The sequence below is a fragment of the Rhinolophus hipposideros genome (assembly GCF_964194185.1).
Source record: "Rhinolophus hipposideros genome assembly, chromosome: 20".
Taxonomy (NCBI): domain Eukaryota; kingdom Metazoa; phylum Chordata; class Mammalia; order Chiroptera; family Rhinolophidae; genus Rhinolophus; species Rhinolophus hipposideros.
This window is the reverse complement of record NC_138066.1, coordinates 920,668-947,283: the sequence shown is the minus strand read 5'-3', so window position 1 is coordinate 947,283 and position 26,616 is coordinate 920,668. Positions and strand designations below refer to the sequence as shown.

General features: G+C 51.0%; 2 protein-coding genes across 3 annotated transcripts; one reads left to right on the top strand and one right to left on the bottom strand.

Moving 5' to 3' along the window:
• Positions 1-3,556: 3,556 nt before the first annotated feature.
• Positions 3,557-6,660, top strand: RASD1 (ras related dexamethasone induced 1). Of its 2 annotated transcripts, none has more exons than XM_081029946.1 (2): positions 3,557-4,670; positions 4,910-6,660. In XM_081029946.1, the coding sequence occupies exons 1-2, from the start codon at positions 3,689-3,691 to the stop codon at positions 5,473-5,475; spliced, it is 1,548 nt and encodes a 515-aa protein (XP_080886072.1). In that variant the 5' UTR covers positions 3,557-3,688; the 3' UTR covers positions 5,476-6,660. The 2 variants fall into 2 exon arrangements, with proteins under 2 accessions (XP_080886072.1, XP_080886073.1); XM_081029947.1 differs by having other exon boundaries at positions 4,984-5,206.
• A 997-nt stretch (positions 6,661-7,657) lies between these two features.
• MED9 (mediator complex subunit 9) lies at positions 7,658-17,751 on the bottom strand. Its single transcript, XM_081029945.1, has 3 exons — positions 17,582-17,751; positions 16,942-17,371; positions 7,658-9,553 (listed from the first exon to the last, which is right to left on the bottom strand). The coding sequence occupies exons 1-3, from the start codon at positions 17,619-17,621 to the stop codon at positions 9,337-9,339; spliced, it is 687 nt and encodes a 228-aa protein (XP_080886071.1). The 5' UTR covers positions 17,622-17,751; the 3' UTR covers positions 7,658-9,336.
• Between the last annotated feature and the right edge of the window lie 8,865 nt (positions 17,752-26,616).

The window sequence follows — 26,616 nt, the reverse complement described above, 5'->3', positions numbered from 1 at the left end:
TGCTTGGCAGGGAAGGGACGTGCCCAGGCACCTGGGCTTCCTGTGCTGCCCCCTCACCCCTGCCCCAGCACCCCTGTCTTCTGCCCCTTTCCTTTGGGGATCCAGCTTAGCCTTGGGTTAGAGGTGTCATTATGGCCGTGGAGGCCGGCACGGCAGCCCATGGGCAGGCACCGTTCAGGGAGCTGCAGAGCAAAGGGCTCACTTCTCCAAATCTGGTAGCGACGCTCGGGGCTGTGGTGGGCAGGGCCGGACCTCGGACACTTGGCGTGCACCTACTCTGTGGCCCACCCTGCACTGGCTGCGTCTCTTGGCCATACGAGGTGGGGTCACCCCTGTTTGGTAGCAGAAGATGGGTACAGAGAAGCTGGGGGACTTGTCCCAGGGGACACATGGGTGAGTGACAACATGTGAACCAGAACCCAGGTCTGTCCCACCCCAAGCCCAAGGAGAGACATGGGGACTCCCGCAGTTATCAGGGAGGGCTTCCTGGATGGGGCAGGACCTGGGCCCAGCACCCAGTCCCTCCCCGACTCCTTGGGCTACGCTTGGCATGTCCAGTTCCCGCTGACATTTCTCCAAGTCCCTCCTAGCGGACCTCGTGTCACCACAAAGAGCAGGCATGTGACCATTTGGGGCCTCACTGCAGAACCCTGTGCACGGCCAGCCTCCCTCCTGGCCGTGGGCCCCTGGCCCTCCAAGGACACAGGATCGGCCTTTACCCCCATTCAAGGTGGCAGACTGGGTGAAGCCAGGCTCCACCAGCGCACACAGCTCAGGGCCTTGGTCTCCTCGTCTGTAAAATGCCACCAGACTCACGCCTGCTTGTGTATACAGCAGGTGCTCAAGCAGTGCTGGCTGGGGCCCCTTGTCACCCTAGGAACTCCTCAAGACTCTCTGTTTTCTGTCTCAGGCCTTGAGGGGCCAGAGAGGCATCCCGTCTGATCTTTACCCAATGCTTCAATCCTGCTTCTGCAAACCCCTAGGAACGGGGAGCTCACTCCTCCACAAGCACCTCTTAGCAGGAAAATGACTGCGATGCAAGTAAATAATATTTACAGGCAGGTCCAGCCTCATAAATGCTGTTTGTTGCCAAACACACACACAACAAAATCATTTGTAACCATTATAAACCTGCACAACGTACAAATAATGCTATGGCTGGCACATGGGAGGATTGGGAAGCTGGGGGCACACAAGTCCCTCTCCCCCCACCAAGTGTGGGACCTAGAGTGTCCAGGCCAGGGCCAGGCAGGTGACAGTTATGTGGGATGGCAGCGTGTCTGCTTGCCTACTAGTGGGGCTCGCCTGTGGAAAATACTTCCACTTGGACTCGGTCAGCCTGGGGCAGGGCCTGGTATCGGCAGGAAGGCCACCGCAGGAGGACAGGAAGGGTGCCGGGTGGTGGGCAGCGGCGAGGGGGTCATATGCGCGGGGCTGGTGCCTCCCCAGAGTCAGCCTCACGCCCGTGGGGTGGGGCAGGGAGGGTTTTCTGCTTTCAGTTCCTTTCACTCCGTTCCTTTCTGAAACAGTTTGGATGTTTTAAAAACATGAACATGTATTACTTTTGTAATAAAGACATACAACTTTAAGAAAAAAAAAGGAGGTGGAAACGAGGTAGCCCAAGCTAATGAGCGTCACCTCTGCCTGCTTCTTGCAGGAGCGAGGCCCCGGCCTTACACGCACGTGGGCAGGCGCACAGGCTTTTGGGTATCCATCAGGGCTCAATGACCCTGGCTGACTTGGGAGATAAAATCTTATGAGCCAGCATCTGTGGGGTGGGGTGACATGCCCACAAGGAAAGAGGAGAACCCCGGCTGGGTCCCAACCCACTGAATCTCCCTGGGGAGAACTGGGTTCAAATCCTTGACCCTGCTACCCTCCAGCCTCTGCTTATCAAAGTGGCTCTCCTAGGCCGAGAGGCCGTGGAGGTCATGGCTGTGTGGGGGCCACCTTTACTCTGGCCCCTGGCATAGGCCATCAGGAAGGAGCCCCAAGACACCCTGTTTCAGACCCCGGCTGCGTAGCCTTCGTGGGAGGCAGAGGAAGGGCCTCTCATCTGCGGTAATGCAGGCCTGTGTCGTGCCTTACGCCCTCAGCCGGCCCCGTCTGCAGGGAAGGCACTCCACCATCCACAGCAGCTGTGTTTGGGGAGGGACGAGGAGGGTAGCCTCAAGAAGGGCAAAAGCGGTGGGGGTGGGGACCCCCAGGCCAGCTGGCATTTTGGACAACGCCTACATAAATGATGGCAAGAATTTATGCAAGAGTTGCTTCCTGGAGGGCTTCCTGGACCATGACACAAGGGCTTCCAGAAGGAGCAATTGGAGACAGAGTGCCCCAGGCAGTGGGAAGGACCCAGGCCGTGCAAAGGTCCCGAGGTGAGGACGAGCTCAGGTACCCAAAGCATTGGGTTCTAAAGGACTGAGCTGGCGAGGGGTGTCAGCCATGAGGCACCTGGCCCTTCGGGGAGCAGGCCAAGGGGGCAGGCTGGAACCATAGACATTTCTCAGCTACGCGTGGTGGCCCTTGGGTGTTCACTATGTGCTGTGTGCCTTTGAAATACCTCATGAACCGCAGAGTGAGGCCTGGGGATGGGGCAGAGGGCAGGGAGCCCTGAGGAGCCGTGCTCCCGGGGCAGGGGAGAGGGAGTGGAGGGGGTTCAGAGCGCCAGGGTTCAAGCCCCAGACCTGCCTTGGTAGCTGTGGACCCTGGGCAAGTCTCCTGATTCTGCCTCAGCTTCGCCATCTGTAACCGAGAGTAACAGTCCCACCCCGGAAGGTTGCCAGGAGGCAGAACGTAGCACAGCACCCGGCACAGAATAAAGCCTCTCCCGGCATACCCCTGCACAGGGTGTGAGATTTTGCTGGAATCCTGCTGACGGAAACGCGGGATGATGCCCTTTGAGAGGACCTGCCCAGGCAGCTGGGATTCCACAGGCCCCGTGCAATAGCTGAGGGGTGCGGGCTGGCACCCCCGGCACTGCCCAGGGCACCCTGACCCAGGGGGATGGGGGAGGGTGGCACCAGCTCATGGCTCCCTCCCTGGATTTCTCTCAAAGCAGGCACGGCCAAAGCAAAACACAGTTCAACGTCACCTGTTGCCACGGGCGGGGGTCGATGGCTTTTTCACGAGCTCCAGGTTGGAGCAAACTCGCTGCAGACGGGGTATTTCTAGTTCTCTCAGTACCATCAGCCTGCTCCTGGTTACTGAGCAACCTGTTGCCCTCTCCTTTGCTTTTGCCTCCCCCCCCCCAGTCCTGCAGCCTCATGGGTCACTTATTATTGTTGTTACTACCAGGTCTGGCCTTCTACACTGTTTGCACTTTCTCATCGGTAACTACAGAACCAGAACCACGCTTTTCCAGAAGAGGAACTTGAGACCCAGAGAAAGAAGAGACTGTGCTGTGAGCCCGGGGCCTTCCGTGGCTCGCTCTGGTGGTTTAGAGACCCCGCTCCCTAAGTGTAAAATGGGGATGTTGGCCCAAGGGACTCTAAAGGCACAGAACCCTATGGAGGAAGGAGGAGGGGACCTTGGCTTAGGCCCGACCAAGAAGGGCAAGTTTCTGGTCCTTGGGGTCTCAGCAGAAAAAGGATGGGGTCAGGCCCTAGCTGAAAACTGCTGCCCGACCCCAGAGCACCTCTGGTTGGAAGAAAGGAGAAGCTGAGGTCCGCAGTAGAGCGCGGGGTGGGGGATGGCTCCCGCGGAGCGCGCCCCGCCCCTCCCCAAACCCCGAGCTTGCGGCTCCGTCTCCTCCAGCCCTGAGCGCGGCGCCCTCTGGCGGCCGGAGCGCGCGGCGCCCACCTTGGCGCTGCCACGGCCCCCCAGGAACCAGCACCGACCTGGGACGGGAAGGCGGCTGGCGCTGGGGGTGGTTTTCAGGACGGAAAGAGATACGGTCCCCAAAGCCCTGGCACGGTGCCTCGCACCTGTCATTACGCTGCGGTTACGGAGACTCTTGTTATTCTCGGGGAAAATTGAGGCCCAAGGAAAGAGAGTGTATGTGCGTGTGCGTGTGCGTGTGCGCTGCGGTGGGGTCCCTGCCTGCAGTCACGGGGGCCGGAGGCGCAGCCTGGCCTCAGCCCGGACGCGCGAGCTGCCGCCGACCCCGTGCGCGGGAAAAGCGCGCGGCCCGCCGAGGGCGCGGAGGGCGTGGCGGGGCCCGCGGGGCGTGACGCAGCGAGCGGGGCGGGCGCGGGGCGGGGCCGCCGGCCAGACCGCATATAACGGCGGCCGCCGGGCGCCGAGGGCCAGAGCGAGCGACTTGGCCCCGCAGCCCGAGACCCCGCCACCGCCGCCGCCGCGCCCGAGCCCCAGCCCGAGCCACTGCCCCCCGGCCACCCTCTGCGCTGCTCCGGGCCCCGCGCCTGCCCCCGCGGCCCCTCGCCCGATGAAACTAGCCGCGATGATCAAGAAGATGTGCCCGGGCGACTCGGAGCTGAGGATACCCGCCAAGAACTGCTACCGCATGGTCATCCTCGGCTCGTCCAAGGTGGGCAAGTCGGCCATCGTGTCGCGCTTCCTCAGCGGCCGCTTTGAGGACGCCTACACGCCCACGATCGAGGACTTCCACCGCAAGTTCTACTCCATCCGCGGCGAGGTCTACCAGCTCGACATCCTGGACACGTCCGGCAACCACCCGTTCCCCGCCATGCGGCGCCTGTCCATCCTCACTGGTGAGTCGGGGGCCGGGCCGGGCCGCGGGCGGGGAGGGGGCCGCGCCACGGGGAGGGTAGGAGAGGGTGCGGCGTGGAGGGGGCGGACCGCTGGTCCCGCCGCCGCGCCCCAACTTTGCGCCGGGAGCGCCCTGCGCCCTGCGCGTGGCTGCGGGCGCCCGGCGGCCCCAAAGTCAGGAGCGACTGAAGTGTCCCCCGTGGCAGCCGCCCTCACCTTCGCTTTCGCTTTGTCCCCCTAGGAGACGTTTTCATCCTGGTGTTCAGCCTGGACAACCGCGACTCCTTCGAGGAGGTGCAGAGGCTCAAGCAGCAGATCCTCGACACCAAGTCTTGCCTCAAGAACAAAACCAAGGAGAACGTGGACGTGCCCCTGGTCATCTGCGGCAACAAGGGTGACCGGGACTTCTACCGCGAGGTGGAGCAGCGCGACATCCAGCAGCTGGTGGGCGACGACCCCCAGCGCTGCGCCTACTTCGAGATCTCGGCCAAAAGGAACAGCAGCCTGGACCAGATGTTCCGGGCCCTCTTCGCCATGGCCAAGCTGCCGAGCGAGATGAGCCCGGACCTGCACCGCAAGGTGTCGGTGCAGTACTGCGACGTGCTGCACAAGAAGGCGCTGCGCAACAAGAAGCTGCTGCGCGCCGGCAGCGGCGGCGGCGGCGGCGGCGACCCCGGGGACGCCTTCGGCATCGTGGCCCCCTTCGCGCGCAGACCCAGCGTGCACAGCGACCTCATGTACATCCGTGAGAAGGCGAGCGGCGGCGGCAGCCAGGCCAAGGACAAGGAGCGCTGCGTCATCAGCTAGGAGCCCTCCCCCACCCTACGCCGGCGACAGAACCGAAGGAGGACCTTTTTGTTTAAGTCAAAGCTGAACTCCGGGCCAGCCCCGTGCGTGCGCCCCAGGCCACTTCAGCGCGCGCGGACTGGCGTCTGCCCTCCCCGCCACCTGGGGAGGTGAAAACGCACGGAGAAGGGACAGTCAACTGCTCTGCAAGGAGAGAACTGGCTGATGCCGGGACTGCCCCCCTCTAACTGCCCGCCGGGGCCAGCCTCCCGTGACTGGGAGCGGAGGGGCACGGGGCCAGCAGACGTGGACTCGTCTCGTTTCTCGTGAAGCCCTAAGAAGGGGGTGGTGTGGAAGCCACCCGGCCGCCGTGAGGCTCCGGGAAACGCCTCGTGCACACTGCAGGCGGAAGACGAATAGGGCATTATCTCGTCTGTGACTCTGACTTGCCGTGACAGCTGGCACAAGACTCTGCCCTCCTAAAACGAAGGGGGTGCGGGTCAGATCATAACCACGTGACTTGTTTACATATGTGTGTGTGTGTGTGTGAAATTGCACAAAGGAAAAACAAAACGTAAAACTTGCACTTTAACAGTAGTTCTGACGTCATGAACATGAACAAAATCTTATCCAGGTGTTAATACTGTGTGTGACAGTCTTGAAAGTTATTGTTGTTGTTTTTTTTAATATAAAATAATTTAAAATGGAAAACCATGCTTTCTTTACTTTTAGAAATGGCTGGAGGGGGAAAGGTGAGTAGGGAGGGGATCGGTTTCTATTTCAGTGGAACTGGACTTACCTTCCCCCAACCTGGAAAATACGCTTGCATTCTTAAAACATTTGGAGCCCTCCTGGGAGAAACGGCCCCCCAAAAGCTCCAGAGACTCGGCTAAAGCCCTCCTATTTGGGGAGCAGTTCCTTAGAAGCCAGGACAAAAATAAAGGATTTCAAGGTCCTCCCTAGAGACACATCTTTCTAGCTATTCACCATATTTTGCCATGTATAATGCGCACCTTTTGACCCATATCTGTGAGGGAAAAGTAAGAGCGTGCATTATTATAGATGGGTAGTACTAATTCTGCATCTATATAAACGTTTTTAATTATTTTATGTATGCTTATGAGTTAAAAATGTAGTAATAAATGCTAAAATTCCTTTATAATACAAAAAATAAGTACCTAAATATAAACAAATGAAAATTTGAATTAAAAAATTAAAACGGAAGATTTTTTTCCCTGAAAGGTTGGGCCAAAAACACAGGTGTGCATTATACACAGCAAAATATGGCACCTGTTTAATTTTCCCTCCGCCCAGCCACAATAAGCCTGTGGGATGGTGCCCCAGCCATTCTGTCCTATATGGTACTGGCCCAGGGTGACAAAAAGGCCCTCAAACCTGAAACTCTCAGAGGGTTTTAGGTGTCACTCGGCCCCGCTTTCACAAGGGAAGAGAGCATTGAGAGTGACCTGGTGTCAGGCTGGGGCCAGACCCCGGTGCCCGGCTCCTCTGCAGGGTCTCCCACATGGCTGTCTGGAAACAGTGAAGATCACCCAGCCTCCAGTGCCCCCCCAGCTCCAGGAAGCATCTGCTGTCGTGCTTTGGGGTACAGTACCCTCCTCTGCTTGCTGTCTCCTTTTCTCAGCAGATGACGCCGGCTCCAGACTCCGGAGGCAGCTCTCCGCCACTCCTCACTGTACAAGCCCGGGGCAAGTGACACCTGCCAGGCCTCTAATTCTTCACTTGGGAAACAGAGAACAGAGAACACCCTCCACGGGGTTTCTGTGAGGGTTAAGTGTGATGTTTAAAAAGCACTTAGCACAAGTGCCTGCCATCCAGTAATCCAAATAACTGGTGGCTTCAAGAAGCTTCTCAGCCTTGCGAGGGGCATTCCGCCTTGTCCCCTTGCTCTGGTGAGAGCTGCTCCCCATGAGGACTAAAGCCACTTCTGTAATGAGGGACAGTCCTTGGGGCCAATCACGGCTGGGCAGGCCGACTGAGCCCTTGGGGACAGATGCCCGTTCCCGAGAGGACTTACTCCGCTTTCACGTTGGTTTAGCTATGTGATGGGGGTGTCGAGTGGAAGCTCTCACAATTTGTTCTGTCTGCTCTAAGGCAAAGCGAACATTTTCCTCCCAACTATCCAATACCCAAAAGAGACATCCCACTATGAATTTCTCAGTACAAAAACCAAGATGTCCCCACAGCAGAGCACAAGTTCTTTTAATTATACTCTTGAAAACCATCACAAGCCATAAGATTGACAAACACAGCAAAGATAGGTTCCACCTCCCCCTGCCTGTGAGGAGCCCGTGTCCATTTCAGCCTCACAGAAAGGCCCCCTCGGTGGTCTTGCATTTCAGTGGCTTCATGGTATTTGGTCAGAGCCTTAAAACCGGCCCACACACTATGCCGAAATGTCAAGAAAATAACTGATTCAGTTAAATAACAGTCCCAAGGTAGGAGTCTACTAGGTGACTACCCACTTCAGTTCAGAGCCTGCTCTTCTGTCCAAAGCCACTGAAACCTGACGTCTCCCTTCATCCCTCCCTGAGTTCCCACGTTGACATGAACCGAACCCCTGCTAACAACATCTTCAACCAATACCTGCCAACAAGGTCAGTCGGCGAGCGTCTGTCAGGGCCCTGACTCGGTCAGCACAGGTTATGGACTCATTTCGAGGTCTAAACAATACTCGCTTACTGTTCTCACCTTAACCTTGAGAGGGAAGGCAAGAGCCCACGAATAAGATGTCCCACCTGCAGAACACGCGGGGCGTCTGGACCCATTTGATGAAGCAGGACTTGACTCCTAACGTCTGGGTCCAGCTCGTCGCCCCTCAGACCTGCCTCAGAGCTAAACGGTCCCACCTGGCCGAGTGCGACCAGAACCGTCACCCAGAACTGCCCTTCTCTGAACGCGAAGCGCACGGGAACCTCTGTGTGCAGTGCGGCGTGTTCGTGGCGTGTTCGTGGCTGACTCTACGAGCGGGCCAGAGGGGGAAACGTTTCTTAAACCAGGCCCACGGGAACCTGAAACGCCGGGAGGGGCCAGGTCTGCGCCCCCGGACACCTGTCTGCGCCTGCGCAGAAACCTCGAGTCCCCCAGCCCCGCGGGAAGCACCGTGGGGTCTGACGTGGTCTGGGCCTTCTCAGGCATTAACTGGCTGGCTGAGCCGCCTGAAGGTGACAGGAGACAAAGGGAGCGAGAGCTGCAAGTGCCGAGCACGTGTAGGTGTTGGAGACCCGGGCACAGGGGCCTGCGGGCGGGGCTCGGGGCTCAAAGGCGAAAGCAAACAAACTGTTTCAGGGGCAAAGCTACCCCGTGGTCTGTGGAGCAACGCTCCCTCTCCCACAGCCTCCGTGACCATTTTAACCCCATGCCACGTGACTACAGGGCGACTCTGTCCGGTGAATCCTATGCAAATGTGTCACGGTTCTGCTGTACCAGAACAGTACGTCGCTGGTACACACCGCACACCGGGGCGGGGGGAGGGAAGGCAGGAAGCTCGGGAGATGCTCCTTTCCTACTGAGCTCCTGGGATCCCGGAGGGGCCCCGCCCCGCAGCAGGTGGCCCCTCCCCAGGGACGGGCTGGGGGCCTCCAAGCCCCTGCAGCCCCCAGCACATTCCTCCCCCCACAGCAGGCGCTCCCGTCTTTGTGCCTCTAGACACGGGGGTGTGTACAAGGGAGCCCCACCAAAGCCCAGCTCCGGGCTGGCCCCTCCTGGAGCCGCAGGGCCGAGTGCAGCTCAGGAAGCAGTTCGGTACCCCCCCCCCCCCCCCAGCTAGTTCAGAGCTGGGCTCGGACAGAAGCCCTCTCCGAGGGGCAGTGAGGCCGTCCATTCTTCCCCTGCTTTCTGCGCCTTCCCGGACGCCGGCCTCATCTACTCCTTGGGGATCTCGAACATGCAGAGGCTCTTGTACTTTTGCAGAAGTTCATTCTTGGTCCTGACTTGCTCGCGGAGGCGGTGCAACTGCTGCTGCTGCTGCTCGGGGCTCAGGTGGATGCCAGGCATGGTGCTGATGCCCTTTCGCATCTCCTGGAACTTGGCCTTGAGGGCGCTCAGGTCCTGCTGGGTGTCTGGGCTGTCCTTGTCCATGCTGCAGGGGGCAGAGGGCAGCTGTTAGCATTCACAGCTCAGACACAAACGCCCCTGGCTGCAGCCCTCCGTGCCGCACAGAACCTGCTGCCTTCCTACATTCTCTCTTGAAACGCCTGGTTTTCTGTCTGTCCCCTTACTAGGCTGCGGTCCCCGAGGACGGGACCTGCGCTTTTCCAGGCAGCCTGGGGACAGACATCTGAAGCGGCTCAGAAAAGGCGCCCCAGCGCCTCTCGGCCGTGCAGCCCTTCGCACCGCGCACTCTCCAACGAGACGCTTCAATCTATCTGTTCAGAGGCAGGGAGCCTGCCTGCTGTATCCTGGGCACTGTGGGCATCAAGGAACATTTGCTGAAAGGACGAATGCTTGGCAAATAAGTTCATAAATGTCTGTTGAATGAACTACCTTTATCAATATCAGGTGACAAATGGCAAGTAACACCTGCTGAAATCATTTCTTCTAATATGAGCCGTTTCCAGCCAAATCAGGAGACTATCACATAACAAGAACTAATTTTACTTGACATTGTAATGCTTGAGTCTGTTGCTGTAAAGACTAATGTCCAGAGCTATTCATACAATTTCAATTGGTTACAAACTAGGAGACATTTTCCAGCAGGTACGAGCTCTTGCCTCCCAATCACATAAACCCCGCACCTTCAGGTCCAGCCTATTTTAAAGGCAGGATCATTCCCTTTACCTCACATCCATTGTTAACTGCCCAGAGAGCCATGCTCCCTGGTCACTGCTAAAATGAAAAGAACAAAAACAGAAACCTTCACCTGAGAGCAAAGAAACAGACTGCCAGTTGCTCCGATACATTTTTGAAAAGTTAGTAACTGGCTGAGCTTTTGAAAACAAGCAGCTGAAATAAAAAACTAAAAGCAGTGGGCGGTTCTAAAAGTCATCCACTGAGGTGTACGAGGGGAAAGCTGTCAAGGATCATTTATTTTTCTTTTAATAAATGTTCATCCCTGACGGAAATTTCAACCCAGATGGTGCTAATTCATATTATTCATCATTTCTCTGCTTCTCCAGACAATACCCATCCCTCCTGACGATCCGTCGGTTACAGCTCATACCTAGCAAATGAGATGGCTACCAGGGCCTGCTCACCATTTATCATCAGAAGCTCTACCTCCGAGCAAGATACGGAGAATCAATCATTATTCTGCGGAATGAATGGCCAAACATTACTCGTTGTCATCTGATGCCCTTAATTTAGATATGTCCACAATTAATGGTATACCTTATTTCAGTTTCTGGGGAGGAGTCATTGGTTTTCCTGCTTTCTAGAAGGAAACAAATAGGAAACATCTTTTAATTCTTTTAGGTCTTGGCTCAGATCCACAACTCTGGACAGAAACCATGTGGACTTCTGCAATCGTTATATTTGGATGGCATGTACGTTAACACATTGTTATGGATTATGTCCCAAGGAAAATTTGAAATTAAAATAGTTTTAAGAAGACTGATTCACATAACCAGTCTGGAAGGACGCAGTAGAAATAAACAAACAAAAATACATTAAAACAAAAACTTGGAAGTTATGATAATCCAGTAATGGGAGCAAACATAAACTGGCCCCAAAGAATTTTTAATTCTGAAAGCAAAATGTGGGTCATATTTAAGATGCTCATTTCTGAAAACCCCCAAATGTCAAGGATTGCCCATTCTTTACCAGGTGAACTTTCAGTTAAGGAGACAGTCTTTAGATAACAAAGAAGGAGCCTTATGAAAAGCCCGCCTGGAGGGGAGGGGAGCTGAGCTGAAAGGGGGTCACGCAGCCCCCAGCAAGGCCCGCTCTGTGAGCTTCTCAGCCTGCCCTAGTTGTGGAACTCCTGCGACGAGGAAAACACTCTATTCTGAAACTGGCTCCAGCCAAGCGGGAATCTGCTCAAGCCCAAAGAAAAGAGACAGGTCGAAATGCTGAGTGAGTAAAAGCAGAAAGCTCCAAATGGGCCTGCCTTTGTGCACGTCAGTCACCACCCAACTTCAGAAATGAAAAGAGGAGACTAGGCCAGGTCAAGAAGCATGAAAATCATACAAGCCAAGGACAGGGTAGGGCACTTTGGTCCCACCTACTGTCGTTTTTATAAAGCAGACACAAATATGACTGCGATGGCTTGACTGACAGGCCACTTCCCGACGGTCTTTTGTGCACATCCTGGGTGAGACTCGGCATCATTCCAGCAGTGGACACAGACATTCTGTATTTGTGTCACCAGACTTAGGGGCAAACATCACAGGCTTAGGTGCGTGAGTCTAGGAAGGGTGCTTAGTACAGGTGCTAATAAGTACGGCAGGTTTAGTTTTTAGTGTATTAGGTTGGTGCAAAAGTAACTGCGGTTTAAAAGGTTACAAATAATTGCAAAAAGCACAATTACTTTTGCACAAACCTAATATACAGGTGCTTTGGGACTTGACAATGCAAACTGGCCACAACTGAGCAAAAGTACGTCCACTGGTAACTTAGAAGCACAAAGAACCCAGAGGATCACTGAAGCCAACCTCCTCCCAAACCCGAGCATCACTTCTCCGGACCCCTTGGTGGCATGTGACTGGGTCCCATTTCGTCCTCCCCTAACCTTCCGTCCCCCTCAGCCTCGTGCGCCCGCTGTCCTAGCTGAGCCATCCTGGGGCCCGTCCTGCTCACCCTCCTCTTCTCCCACGCTAACTTCAGTGGCTGGCATCTTTCGAAAATAGTGCTGTTGTTATCACGATAGTAATAGGTGCTTGAGGGACAAAATTCAAACGACAGGCCCCCAAGGCTTAGAAAAGGAAAGTCCCTCTAATGCCATGTCCCACACATAACCTCTGTTAACAAGTGGTACATGTTGTTTCCGATTGCTTCAAAATATACAGCAATATGCAAATACACATAATTTTATTGGTTTTCACATAAACATGACCCTACTACACACATGGTTCTGATTCTTGCTTTTTTCCCTGAACAATGCATCTTGGATGCCTTTCCACGTTAACACACATACTTTATACAGCTAAACTGTTTGGCTGTTGATGGGTATTTGGATGTTTGCAATTTCTCAGAGTGGCAATGAACATTTTATACGTAGTCACGTATCTATATGTACTTGTGCAAATATTTTGGTTAAGGTAACTTCTCAGAAGGATTCGTGGGTCAAAGGTTATGTATATTACAATTCTGGACAGATTGCCAAATGCCCTCCCTGTGACGGTGGACACTTGTCCCCACGCCGTTCACATCGGCCGTTCCTTACCCAGCAGCCAGCTGTACTTCCCTGCTCCAAATCTGACAGCCCCTAAAGAGCCTTTGGGAGAGGGGCTTTGAATCTCTTTCAGACCCTTGCTTGTATCTGCTCGCTGAATTACACGTGAAAAAACATACTTTTTAGGGAGGAATAACAATTAGTTCTACTGTTAGAAGAATTTTGAAAAACCTACTGCTCTACGCAATAGCCCCAAGTGTGGTCCTCCAATCCCACCTCTTCAGACACCCAGCCAGCCCTCAGTCCTGCAGTTCAGCTTCCTTGTTCCAACACTTACCAAGTATTTTCTCCTTGGAGACCTGCATATGTCCCCAGTGAACTCACTGCCTCCACGCCCCGCCTCAGAGAGAGCGCGCCCCACGCACACGGCTACCGTGGGCTAGGAAGCTGCGCCCGCGCCCACGTGCCCTCGCCCAGCAGCCTGTCCTGCCAACCCCACCCCGTCACCAACTCCCTGTAGACCCAGGCCTCACCCTTCTTCTAACCCCCTCTGCCCACCCAACCTTTCCAAACCTCAGGTCTGAGCTCAAAAACGTCAGACGGCTCGCCCACTCCCAGGCAACTCCTGCCGGGCAAGTTCACAATGCGAAGGGGGCTCCCATCTTTCCAGGCTCAACCCCACCCCCCACAAGACCCGGTGTGCTGCGGGGCCTGCGTTCCAGCAGCGGCGTGGCAGGTGATGCCGAGCGAACAGAGATGAAGCGGGAGAGGAGAGAAGAGGCTTGTAAATCATTCTTCCAGTCTACCAATGTTCCCCATCTGGGTGCTCGTGCTTTTCACGGGGCCTCGGCTGAAGGAGAAGCAAAGGAACACAGAGAGGGCTGCAGTGAAATACGTGCAGAAGCCCCGTGGAGCAGTGGGTCGTTTCGCTGCTCTTGTGGGGCTGCTTCCTCCACGACTCAAGGACAGGCCTCAGCTGGCGCGGAGAGCTGGTCAGATTAAAACAGATACTTGTACGGGAAGCAGCAGGTCAGTAACACCCCGGTTTCCACTGACGGAGTCGCCAGGGCGCTGAGGTCTTGCTGACCTGCCGTAACAACAAACGGATTTGTTTCCAGCAATATGCCCCGGCTTAAAGGTTAAAGGGCCCAGGAGCGTGCTCATCACTTGAACTACATCAGCCGTGTCAAGGACGATGGCTCCCTCTACCCAGCAAAGGAAAAGATATTAAACAATGAAAATGTAATTAAAAACTACCTATGTACCCATGTTGACAGAATACTTTTACTAGGTGAGCCAAAACCATCATCAGGTGAAGCAATGACAACTGCCATTCAGAATTCCTAGGCTGGGACACTTAGCTCCAGACTCCGATTAGATTTGGCAAGTTTGAAGGAAACAAAAATGCTATCTTTCCCTGCTCCAACAGGACTCCTTTCATCCCTCCTTTATTATATATACTACTTCTATCATGTGGCTTCTATACGTACCAGGAAAGGTGTCAAATAGTTGGGATCGATAAGATTTCTCATAGGCATAAAAATGAGGTTTTTCTTTTCGCTTTCCTCATTCTTTGAAAATAACAAAGACCTGTAGTGTTAACTGTCCGTTTAACTATGGGGAAGATGCTAGGAAAGCTAAAGTGCTTTGGGCTGGGAAGCTTCCCTCCACCACCAGGCAGGTGCAACTCAGCCAAAGCTGCAGGAAGCAGCTCTCCAGGGGGAGGAGGTGGCCTCTGAGCAAGTCCCTGAAAAATATGTGGCATTGCCCTGGGCAAAGGCAGTGCAGGAAGATGCTCGTGCAGGGCGGCTGGAGTGTGCACAAGCCTAGATGACTCCACAGCCCCCAAAGGCACTCACACCTGAATGGCTCACTCTGGGCTTTGTTGCATAGTTCGGGCAGATTTGAAGCTGACCTGCAGAGACCTCTGAAAAGTTGACAAAAGCAATTTGGAAAGAACCTGGAGCCCTACAGATTTTTGAGCAGAGAAAAATTAAGCAGTTCATTAGAGATAAAGGCAAAGAGAACAATTAAGAAGTGATTATAAGATCGAAAATGAGGTTAGAAGACCTGGACCAAGAGTGCTACTCACAGGCTTGGAAGTAAAGCTGCAGATTAAAGCCTAAGTGTTCCACTAACCAAAAGCATCATGCATCTCAGGACAGGCTACTAGGAAACGGGCTGGGAAAGGTAAAGATGCGACAACTAAATATTACAAGAAAGACGACAGAGAGACCAACCTTGAAAGACATGTACCATGAAGATTTGAGAATTAAAACAGTTCGGTACTGGAAAATAGTAATAGAATGTCCAGAAGCAGATCCGAAAACATGGGAATTCAGTGTATGATGGGCTGTATAATAAATATTCAACAACAGCAGTGGGAAGATAAGATTACCTGGGGAAGAAGCTGGGCCTCTCCCTTACTCTTTCCATCAAAATAAATTCCAGAAGCATCCAAGAATTAAGAGTAAAAAATGAACCTTTCAAAGTCCTAGAAAAAAGGGATCAGTATCTACCATATTATTAGTGTGGGAAGGCCTTTCTAACTAGGAGAGGCCATAGAGGAAAATCTCAACAAATCTGCCTACATAAAATGATATGCTTCTGAACAGAAAATGAAAAAAGGAAACCCAGGAACAAAGTCAAAAGAAAAGGGACAACTCAGGGCAAGTATTTACAAAATACTTAACAGACAAAGGCATAGTTTCCTAACTGTACAAAGAGCTCATAAAAAGAGGAATGACGTAACAGAAAAATGGGCAGTTTATGGGGGAAAAATACAAATGACAAAGTGGCATATGAAAAGATGCTTTACCTGATATAAAAAACCAGACTGATACAATGTATCATTTTTGACCTATCAGATTAGCCAGAATTAAAAAGTTAACCGTGATGGAAGAGGTGTCGGAGAGAGAGATACACTGCTGGGGAAGCACAACGTGGTGCATTCTTTCTGAATTTGCTAACAGTGATCAAAATTTTAAATTCATGTACCCTGTTGCTAAAATGTACCATTCAGAGCCTCTCAAGACTCTCAAGCCGGCACCTACAAGGAGATTCATTGCAGCACTGACTGTAACAGCAAAATGCCAAAAACAACTGAGTGTCCTTGAGCAAGGAACTGTTTAAATAAATGGCGTATTCATAAAACGGAGTACCGCGCAGCTCTGAGCCGAGGGAGGCGGTTGGGAGACGCTGAGGGAGAGGCTCCGTGCCATTTTATATCTATGAGTGCTCTCTGAATCCATCGACCACGTTGTTTTTAAAATGCTGCTTGGGTCACAGGTTCATGGGCCCTTCTGGGTTAACTGAAGCAGTCCAGTCGACAGGAGCGTGTTTTGGACAAAGAGCTGAAAAGCTGCAGCCCTTTAAATTTAGCAGCAGCGATCAAAACTACAAGCGCGTGTGCCGTCTGCCCCAGCCCGCGCCCCGCTCGAGGATTTGCCGCATCACACACTTACTCGAACACAGGGGTGCTTCCCCCGGCGCCGCCAGTAAAAGCACAAACTAGAGAACACCTACAAGTCCGTGAACAGAAGGCTGGTTACAGAATTTACGGTGCAGCCATCTTACCGACGAAGACCTCCACGGGAGCACGGAAAGGTGCCCAACACAGACTGTTCAGTGAGAAAGGCCAAGGACAGTGCGGTCTCAATCTGTACAAAGTTTGGAAACGACACGCGTGTGTAATTCCTGGAAGGGTCCTTAGGGTATGAGCACAGCGGTTACCACTGGGGAGGGACGTAGCGGGGGGGGGGGACTCCCGTTTTCGTTTGACATGTTTCTGGATGTGCAATTGTTGCTTTTTAAAAATGAAATGTTTCAAACCCCCAATCGTGGCTCACTAGCTCCGCGTGGCCACAGGACCCAGTCTTACTCCCAGGGGGACACTGTCCTCTGTCCCCCGGCTCTTCCTGCCTCCCCAGCCCCCCCTCCTACCCCGGATTTGTGGGAGCCCCGGGTGTTCCGCTGTGTCCCGGGGCCCCCGCCTCCCTCCTGGCTTTCGGAATTTAAGACGCGTCGTCGGCACCGCCCCAGGACGCCCTCTGACCCCCCAGGAGGCACGGGTCCCCCCCCCAAGCTCAGACAGACGCAGGCGCACTCTGCAGTCGGATCCCAGCCCCTTTTCAGGGCTCGTTTCTCTCCCCTCGGCGCATACCGGTGCCTTTTTTGACGGTTAAACTCCCGGGCCTTACCATTTGATGATGTTGTGAACCAAAGGTAAAAAGGAGTAGGTCTCGTCTTTCACGCCCGCCGGGGACGGAGGCCTCGGCGCCGCCGACGGCGGCGGCGGAGGCGCGGCGACCGGCAGCGGCGGCGGCGGCTTCGTCTCGGGCAGCGGCGGCTCGGCCGGCGGCGGTAGCGCATCCTCAGCCTGTCGCCCCGAGGCCACCCCGGCAGAGGCCATGGCGCTCCGGCCGCCGTCCGTCCGCGGGACCCGACCCACCTGCCGGCAGAAGGCGTCGCGGGCCCTCAACGTCACTTCCGCCCGCCCGCGGGGGGCGGGACCTGTGAGCGTGCGCCATTGGGCGCCGGGGCGGAAGGCGGGGGGCGGGGCGGAAGGCGCGGGGGCGGGGCGGATGTTACCAGGCAACAGGTGATTGGCAGGTCTAAGGTGGCCGGGATCTGGTGGCGAAGATAAGCAGATTATTCAACAGTCAGAAATAGGAGATTTACTTCAGAAATAACATCTTATTCCTATTCACTTAACGAAGAGGGTCCCAAAGCAGCTAATGGAGGAAGGCTTTAGATAAATAAGGCTCTGCATGGCCCAACCCTCAGACAAGGTCTCCCAAAGAAGCAACTTGAACTGTGAGCAGAGGAGACAGCACTTACCGAGCACCTGTGATGTTAAGGCGCTGAGCCCCAAGGGCATTGAGAGTCCGGAGGTGAGGGGCCTGCAGCCCTGCACCGCGCGGGAGCCTCCAGGAGGAGACGCAGCAAACCCTGACGGAGCTGACGGTGCGAGGCCGGTGCAGCCCTGAGGACGCAGAGGCACGCGAGCAAACACTGCGCCCCTCCAAGTTCTGCAAGGCTGGATACAGAGAAGCTAATGATTCAGCATTTAATATGCATCTTCTGGACGATAGACGACGTACTAAATGTGGGGCGAGGGGGCAGGAGGCTGTCTCCACTGATGCAAAGCAGAACGGGATTCGTGCCAGGAATAAACATCATATCCTAGAGCGAAGTTGTTAGGGTCCGGAGTCAACCCCTCCTCAAGTGAACAGAAGTCACACGATAATGCAAGTCACACAGCGAGGTTTATTTCCAGCTAGCTGGGGTCCGAGTATCTGCCCGCAGCGGGTTTCAACAAGGACCCCAAACACTTAAAACTCAGGGTTTATATAGCATTTTCAAGGCACACAGTAATTAAACTACAGGACTTACATAGCTTTAAGGAGTATGTGATAAACTGCAGGACTTACACAGCTTCAAAGAGTATAAGATAAGCTACAGGGCCGCTTGTCTCCGCGCTGTCACTGCCCACATCTTGGAATTTACAGTCAGGTTGTGTTTACACTTAGGTTGTGTTTCAAGCCAGGGGCCGTTAACCCTGACCTTAAGATAGCAGTTCTCATGCTAACAGTCTCTTACAAAGTCAACGTCAGGTACTCTCCCTCCCTGTGTGCCAGTTTCTTAAACTCCTAGGCCCCAGTTTCCTCACCTCTAATACATCCTTTAGCTCAGGGACGCGGCAGAGCCTAAACTGCTTTCTAATCTCAGATCCATGCTTATCTCCAAAGGTCTGGGTTAAGGACCCTCTAGCCTCCTAGGCCAAAGTGGGTTTGTGGTCATGTTGCTCAAAACAAGTATAATTTCTGGGCAATGGGGACACCCATCCTAAGCCTAGTTAGTGAGTGGAAGAAGTCATGAACTAGGAAAACCCCATTCTTCCTCAGTCTACCATCACGAGCCTTAAAGAGAGGGCCGGAAGTCCACATTCTGGTGGCAAGATGAGCAGTAGCACTCCTCATCAAGGGACTGATCCCAGGGAAAGCATCAATGGTAATATTTGCAGATGCCCCAGGAGGGGTTTATGGAGACAGATCCTAGGGGAGCAAGACCACAGAAGGAAGTAGGGATGTTGGAGTGTGTGCTGTAGAAAGAGGCTCTCTAGTGAAGGGCCTCAGCGCAGCTTTCTTCAGCAAGAGCTGCCCACAGCACCCTAGAGGGCGAAGGCTGCAGAGTTTTCTTCCTGTGAACCATGGACCTCTCAACCTAAGGGAAGAGTTCAAGAGCCCTGGTGGAGAGTGGAGGAGAAAATCCTGCTGGGAGAGGACCAGGTGTGCTTAAAGAGACTGTATACCCTTGGAGTCATCTGGGGAAATAATGATGATATGATAGTAATAATAATAATAATGATAATGATACTACTACTGCTACTAATAAAAACAGTAATGACCACAACTGCCTTGGAATGAAAATAGGCACATAAAACAGAGTCACAAGCATCTCATTCAATCAACAAAAGAGCTCTAAAAGGTAGGTATTAGTATCTCCATTTTGACAAAGGACCTTACAATGACAGAACTAAGGCTTTACAATGGTTAAGCTACTGGCCCCAGGGTCACACAGTTTGCCTGACACCAAGCCTATGGTCTTAACCAACACATAAGAAACCTTGGGTCTCTACCAGTTCTGTAACTTCACAATTCGAAATGTTAAAAGTGAAATTTGTATTCAGAATTCGAAAAGCAATCCAATATTCATCAGTAATATTCCCATGGCAATCGCACGTCATCTTTTCCCTCCCAGTGTTTTATAATTTAATTATAAGCCCCAATTTTATCATTGGAAGGATAATGAGGACATCTCTGTTTAAAAAAAGAAAAAGAAACACTTTAGATATAAATAGACATGGCTAAAGAAAACAAATTGAAAATGTAGGAAGCATAAACGAGTGTGGTGCGTTGACAATTTGCCCTAAAAACAGTTAATATGATTAGTGGCAAAGAGTAAAGCTGTCTTCATAACACTGCAAGCCCGTGTCAAAAAAAAACAAACCACCTGTGCTGGTTTCATTAAAGCTAAAATTGCCACAACAAATGTGTGTCTGTTCAGAACCGGTCCATCACAAATTGAAAAAGGCTAATGCTCTATTGATATGTAAGCCCTTTGTATTGTTAGAGACTTCACCAAATTAAGGGATCTTGTTGTCCTTCCCTCGGCAAAGTGACACTGTTTCTAGTAGGGCCTTTCCAGTCAAGCTGGCCGGTACAGGTCAGGCCTTTAAAGCCAGTTTGTCTGACTGCTGGCCTAGCTCAGCCTGCGTAACATTGCATGGCTTTGCACCACCTCACTTCGTGCAGCCACGCAACTTCCCGGGAGGACTGAACGGGTTATTGCATATAAATCACTTAGAAAAGTATCTGTGAACAGTAAATATTAGTTCTTATTATTCAGATTTAGGGCTTGCGTCTTCACCAATGAACAAAACCCAGACTAACGCAGTTAAGAGGAAGGATCTAAATCAGAGCTCTCTGGCAGAAAGATAACGCAAGCTGTAAATCAAGCCGCATCGGTTGCTGTCAATTTTCTAGTAGTTACATTAAAAAAATAACAAGAAACAGGTGAAACTGATTTTGATATATATTCTATTTAATCCAATATATGCAAAATACTATCATTTCAACGTTTACTCAATAGCAAACACTGCTAGAGGTCTTTTACTGCTTTTCGCACTGTCTTAGAAATCCAGCATGCATTTTACACTGATGGCATATCTAATTTGAAAGGCCACATGTCTAGCCAAATGTGGCCAGCTGCCACAGGACTGGATGCTGCAGTCTGAGAGGTCTACATGTGTCTACTTAGCCAGAACTCCGCATAGCGATGAGAGGAAAACAGCAAGTTCCACAAAGGAAGTAGGGTATAGTACTACTCATGCAAATGTTTGAAATATGACAAATAACACTGTATATTGTCCAAAGATACAAGACATAGATGTACAAGTAAAAGTAGTTTTGAAAGGAACTCAAGGGTATACCTCACTCAAGTAGAAGTGTCTGACAATTAGCTATGTTGATTGATTGCGTGACTTTAAGCTTTTGATTGCTGTGGGATCCATTTCAAAGACTTCCCTCTCAAGTACATATCGCATTGTCAGCTACACAACCAGATAGAGAGCCACCATTCAGTTCACCTTTCAGAAAGCCCCGGGTAACCTGGACTGACTGGCAGTTTGACCACTTGCTTTCCCTTCCTGGGCCTCAATTCCTGCTCTTCTGTTTTAAATTCATCAAAAAGAGAGTGAGCCCATGAAACCCTAAGCACCCCACCCTCAACCCCAGTAAAGACAGAACCCCAGATCCTGTCTCTCTCTCTGCCTGTGACCCTGGGAGTGCCATGCACCCTCCAGGAATTGTAATAAACCTTGTTTTTTGCAAAGTTACCTGATGGCTATTGCTGAGGTGTGCCTTGCTTTTAAAAAGAACTACAAGGGCTGGTCTAGCCACAGTATTGGTTCTGGTGGAGGAAACGTGTGTGGGGGCGGCCACAAGAGGTACAGGCCCAGGTGAGTGCCCCGGACATTCCTAACTGAAGTATCACTATCAATAGGCTGAGACAGACGCAAAACACATTCATGGGATGGGGATCGCACTGCAACTCTCTGTATAGTGTTATATTTAAAAAATATATTTATGTATTATAAGAGGAAGTAAATTGGAAAAATATGAACAATTGCCAAATACAGGGGTGGGTACCTGGGAGTTTGGTACGTTAGAATCCAGGCTCTACTCTTTCTAACTGTGTGACCTTGGACACGTCATTTAACCTTCCTTGCCTCAGTTTCCTCATCTGCAAAGTGGAATCATAACAGTACCTACCTAATAGGGCTGCTGTAAGGGGGTTACACGAGTTAATGTATGAAAAGTGCTTCAAACAATACCTGCCACATAGTAAGCACTATTTAAACTTTGGCAACTACTGCTGTTTTTTCTAATTTCTCAACAACAATAAAAAGCCCTCATAATTATTCCTTATGAAGCAAACCGTTACTACAAGCACAAACACAAAACCCAGACTGCATCCAATAATTGAACTTTCAGATGCTCTAAGTGGACCTACGCCACTAATACCTATGAATACGTTTGTGATACATTTCTGCTACGTGGAGTCCAAAAATAGTCATTTCTCTATTAGACAAACATCGTAGGGGTTGTTAAACCGATCGTGTCGTCGAATGATCGAGGGCTTTTTCATCAAAGCTATATTCTTACATATGATTCATCCTTTTCTTTCATTACCTGGAACCTTAGGTGGGATGAAAAAGCTACGTGATTCTTTGATTTTGTGAGCTAAAAAAATACATAGGCAGCAATCATTGTTCAGGCCTAACGTAGTGCCACATACAGCAGGAATGGGCTCACTCAGGCCACGATTCGTTTCTCGTGCCTCAGGACAAAAGCCTTTTCCTCAGATCCACTCTGCTGATTGCCTTCTTTCTCTGAATTCGATTTAATTTTTTTTTCTTTTTATTGCTTTGACCATCCTCTCATTACTCTAAGATACTCTAGTATGCTCAATTTCTCTACTCACTTCTTTTAGTGGTTTCATTTCTCAGAAGCACTCATTTTGGGACATTTCAGCATACACAATGGCCTATATTTCAGACTCAGAATTTTCTCCTTACATCCTTTCCTGTGGGCCTTATTCCTTCTTCTTATTTTTTTTTGCCAGACCTCCACCAGCTTTTGGTACAATACAAATGAGAGGCAATCCATTCCAGGAACTAGTTTTTGTCTAAAATGGTTCATTGTTGTTCTGATATCATATTCTTTCTAATCTCTTCACTAAGTCATTTTCGTTCAAATGATTTGTTAGACAAGTTTATTTTTTTTCCTGTCTACCAGCTGTTCCCCAAAGGCCTCAACCTTACACCTTTTGTTAAGCCTTTTTGTTTTTTGAAAAAATTGTTTTTCTAAAAGTCCTTACTTCTAATGATGGCCTTTTTAGTTTTCTCACTCTATTCTTCCCTTTTCCAGAAGTTACTTTGTTTCCCTTATTGGATTTATTTTAAGTCTTTAGATTCTTGACTACTAACTCCAGTTGAAAAATTATAGTTAAAAAATGATTATGCAACTGGAATGCTAAAAGAGATAGGACATATGCTGCTTGTGATTGTGTTCTGGTCCCGTGGCTGGTTTTCAGACCTCTTGGGAGGGCAGGAGATAGCCGGTAACCACAAACATTCAGATTCCGCAAAACCGTAGAAGCCAACAAGCTCCAAGCTGAAAAATGGAAGAAACATTGAGAGGAATAGCAGCATTTGTCCCATTGTCCTTCATCTTCTTCTTACAACATGTCTTTGAAAATGTTCCCTGCCAATTCTTTTTTTTTTTTTTTTTTTAAGGAGGGCGCTGCTCCCATGCGGGGATCGAACCAGCAAACTTGCTGTTATTAGCACTACGCTCTAACTAACTGAACTAACTGGTCACCCCTCCTGCCAATTCTTTGACTCAAACAAACTATGTGATCCTAAGAGCTGTCAGGATATACCCCAGCCTGTCCACACGAGATGTTTTGGGCACCAGCTTTGTGCCTAGAACTATCCCAGCATGTACTGGACAGAGGGGAGAAAGGGGGAGCTCCAGGCCAAACCACAGGAGAGACTTGTAAGTCCTGGTGCTTGTCTGCTATGATGCCCTCGCTTTGCAGAAGAGAAGCAGAGGCCCCAGGAGGCTGAGTGACCCGCTTAAGGTCATTGCATCAGTTGGTAGAAGAACGGGGACCTGGAAACAGGAATCAGTATGTGACACTGACGTCAGACAGAAGTCAGGAAACACACAGGACAGCTGGCTTTCAAGGACAATGCAGTTTCCAGCGTATTTAACTCCGTCAGTCCCTACACTACCTCCCCAGCACCTTGACTGGTTTTAAATTCACAGAAGGTGCACATTGTTGCTGTTTTTCCTGCTTGGGAAAAATTCAGGGCTGATGGTAAGGAGAGGGCTTGAATGCAGCTCCGGAGTAGAAGGGGATGAGAGCGCAAGGGAGATGTGCCCCTGGCAGTCATTGCTGCTTTGCGTAAGTCTTGATTTTTCAGGTGGCCTTGGGGACAGTTGGCAAGGAAGGCTGCTTATGTAACCGCCCGGAAAGGGATTGCTACAACTGCAGGGAGAGAAGACAGTGTGGGAAGAGCCATCTCTTGTAGGGAAGGGAGGAGTTTCCTGCTTGTGAAGTTCACGGACATCTTTCGAAAAGTCCTTGGCAGCTGAACTTGTGAGAAAACCAGAAGAAGTTTGAGTGAGTGTTCCTGGGAGATGGCAATATTCTCCATGTCAGCCCCAGGACTGTGTGCTGGGGCCAGCTAGTTTTCTGGGTGAAAGGGGAGTTTTCTTAGGGTGTGCCTCAGTGGAAAAGGAATAAAGGTAGAAGGTTAACCTGTGAAGCAGTGAGAGGAGGCCAGGAGCCAACCAGGGAGAGTCAGTGCCAGGACAGCCCTCCCAGGTGACCTCAGGCTGTGGAGAGCACTGCCTGCATTATGTCCCCGAAGGGACAGATCTGTAGAAGAGGCTCAAACCCCACGTGTGCCAAGTTCCAGCTCTGTGACCTCGGGCAAAGGGTTAAGCATTTTGTACTTGTGCCTCTCAGTGGTGACATCTCTCCTCCTGGGCATCCAGGGACAAGAGGCTGGACAAGGCGGGTCAGACACAGAGCCTGGGGCTCAGGGGCCCCCAGTCACCAGAGTGAAAGGTGTGATTGCTGTCCATTTTTTCACGTGATTTCCTGTTCTTTCTTCTTACTCTGTGGTTCACACACTTCTGGCATTATCTACACACGGTTCCAAGTTAGCCAGCAGAGCAGGAAAAGAAAATCAGAAATCAGAGCAGATAGAAAACATGTTACATGTTTTTTCCTGCACTTTTTGGATTTCAGCTACTGCATGGGCGTCGGGGCAACCGGACTCGCAGTTCCATCATCGAGTAACACTGTCCCTGCGGACAGAAGATTAGGATAATAATCAGTATTTCCGGAGGCCCTGCCTCTGGCCCGGCCATGTATTTATTAGGAGCTGTGGGGAGCTGAGAGCCATAAAGAGCGGTGCTTGACTCAGGAAGCTCTTCATCTTACCGGGGAATCAAAATTTACGTGAGTGACAAGAGCTCTGACATTAGTCGAGAAATTGTTTATTTCCCCCCACAGAGACATTTCCTTACTGTCTCTCTTCTGAACAAAGTGAGCTTGCCAGCTCCGCTTCCTGCTCAAGGGGTTCAAAAAATAAAAGTGCAAGGCAAGTACCTTAGTGGGAAGATGGAAAAGAAGACAACTGCTGGCCCATCCGTCTAAGGAAAAGGAAGGCCAGCGCAGATGGTGGGTTGCAGCAGAAGCAGATTTGGGGGCTGGCACAGCTCGAGTTGCAAGGCACATGGATGACAAAACAAAGTCCTCCAGAAAGCTAAAGTTGAAATCCAAACTAGGCCAGCCCACCACCTCTAAGCTTCTAATTCAAATGCAAATGAGAAAGCAGATAAGTGAAGGAAGTTATTTCTTACTGTAAAGAAATCTATGAGAGAAACTAGTAAAACCAGGAAGAGGAGCACAGCCTTTCAGCTGCCACTCCTTCTATCCCCCAAAGCTTTGCTAAACGCTCAGCACAGAATGGCTCTCTCCCTTTTCAAAACTCACCATTTATCTGAAACCGTATTTGGTGCTTTAGCCAGCAACACGCAGCCCTCTATCCTTCATGCACCCAGATGTCATTTGGCAGTCATTTCCTAGGAACCTACCTGCCATATGCCATTACTGAGTGGAGTGTGTGTGGCTGCTGCTTCTGGAGATCTTGTGTGTGTGTGTGTGTGTATGTGTGTGTGTGTGTGTGTGTGTGTGTGGCGGAGGGTGGAAGGTGGGGGTTGGGAGGGTGGGTAGTTGGGACAGATTGCAATAATCTATAGTCCAATGTGGCTGTTTCTTGCAAAAAAATTTTTCTGGGCCCAATATCATCCACTGCCTACACATGGTCTTCCCAGCCTCCACTCAACCCTCAGAAATGTGACTGAGATAAACTAGTTATGACCAACTCATTCTCCTTGGACAGTGACTGGTCTGGACGTGGCCATGTGACCCAGTTCTAGCTGTTGATAGTCAGCAGAAACCTGTTGAGTGGAGCTTCCAGAAAAATCTTTCATTCTTCTACAAAAAAGGGATGAATAAATGTGGCTGGGGCTGCTAGCGCCCCCGTTTTTCTTGACGGAATGCGGATGTGATGCCTGGAGGTGCAGAGCTCCATCAAGATCCTGAGGCCTCAATATGCAAAAATGGCAGAACTCGCAGAGAAAGAGCTTGGGCCTCTGATGGCATTATTCAGCAGTTGCGCAGGCTTCTTATTAGGTGGGGGAAAAGAGGCCATTCTGTTACTAACCCTCAGATGCATTTTTAATGATAATTCCCTACAATAATTTGTAACATAAAAATAATATTAATTATTTAAAAATCTATTAACAAAAATACATATTTAATGGAGGAATTTTTGGAAAGTGCAGAAAAGCACATAAAAATATAAAAACTTTTCCTCAACCACCTAGAGATATCCATGCTTCACATTTTGTTTTCTATCTTCTCTTATGTTTTAAATGTATATATGTGTTTCTAAATAAATTTGGGATCATATTATTTTGTAATCTGCTTTTTATCCTCTTAACAATTTGCCCTGAGTGGCTTTCCATGCAAGCTAATATTTAGTTACAACATTGTTTTCAATTAAAGGATGCACGAAAAAGAAAAAATAAACCAAAGAGAAAAAAACAGCAATATCCTACAAAAAGGTGATAATAGGCAGGGTTGTTTGTGGGACCAGGTACCCTGAGAAGTCTCACGGGATTTCGGGACTCATCGTGATTGCAGCTAACCTTTGGGGACCATTTTTA

Excerpts from the sequence above, each read along its gene's own strand:
- MED9 (XM_081029945.1), bottom strand. The coding sequence starts at position 17,621 with ATGCCCTTGGGGCTCAGCGCCTTAACATCACAGGTGCTCG. Across the intron at positions 17,372-17,581 it reads CTTAACATCACAGGTGCTCG|ATCCCGGCCACCTTAGACCT; the intron begins GTAAGTGCTGTC and ends CTTCGCCACCAG. Across the intron at positions 9,554-16,941 it reads GTTCACAACATCATCAAATG|CATGGACAAGGACAGCCCAG; the intron begins GTAAGGCCCGGG and ends TGCCCCCTGCAG.
- RASD1 (XM_081029946.1), top strand. The coding sequence starts at position 3,689 with ATGGCTCCCGCGGAGCGCGCCCCGCCCCTCCCCAAACCCCGAGCTTGC. Across the intron at positions 4,671-4,909 it reads GCGCCTGTCCATCCTCACTG|GAGACGTTTTCATCCTGGTG; the intron begins GTGAGTCGGGGG and ends TTGTCCCCCTAG.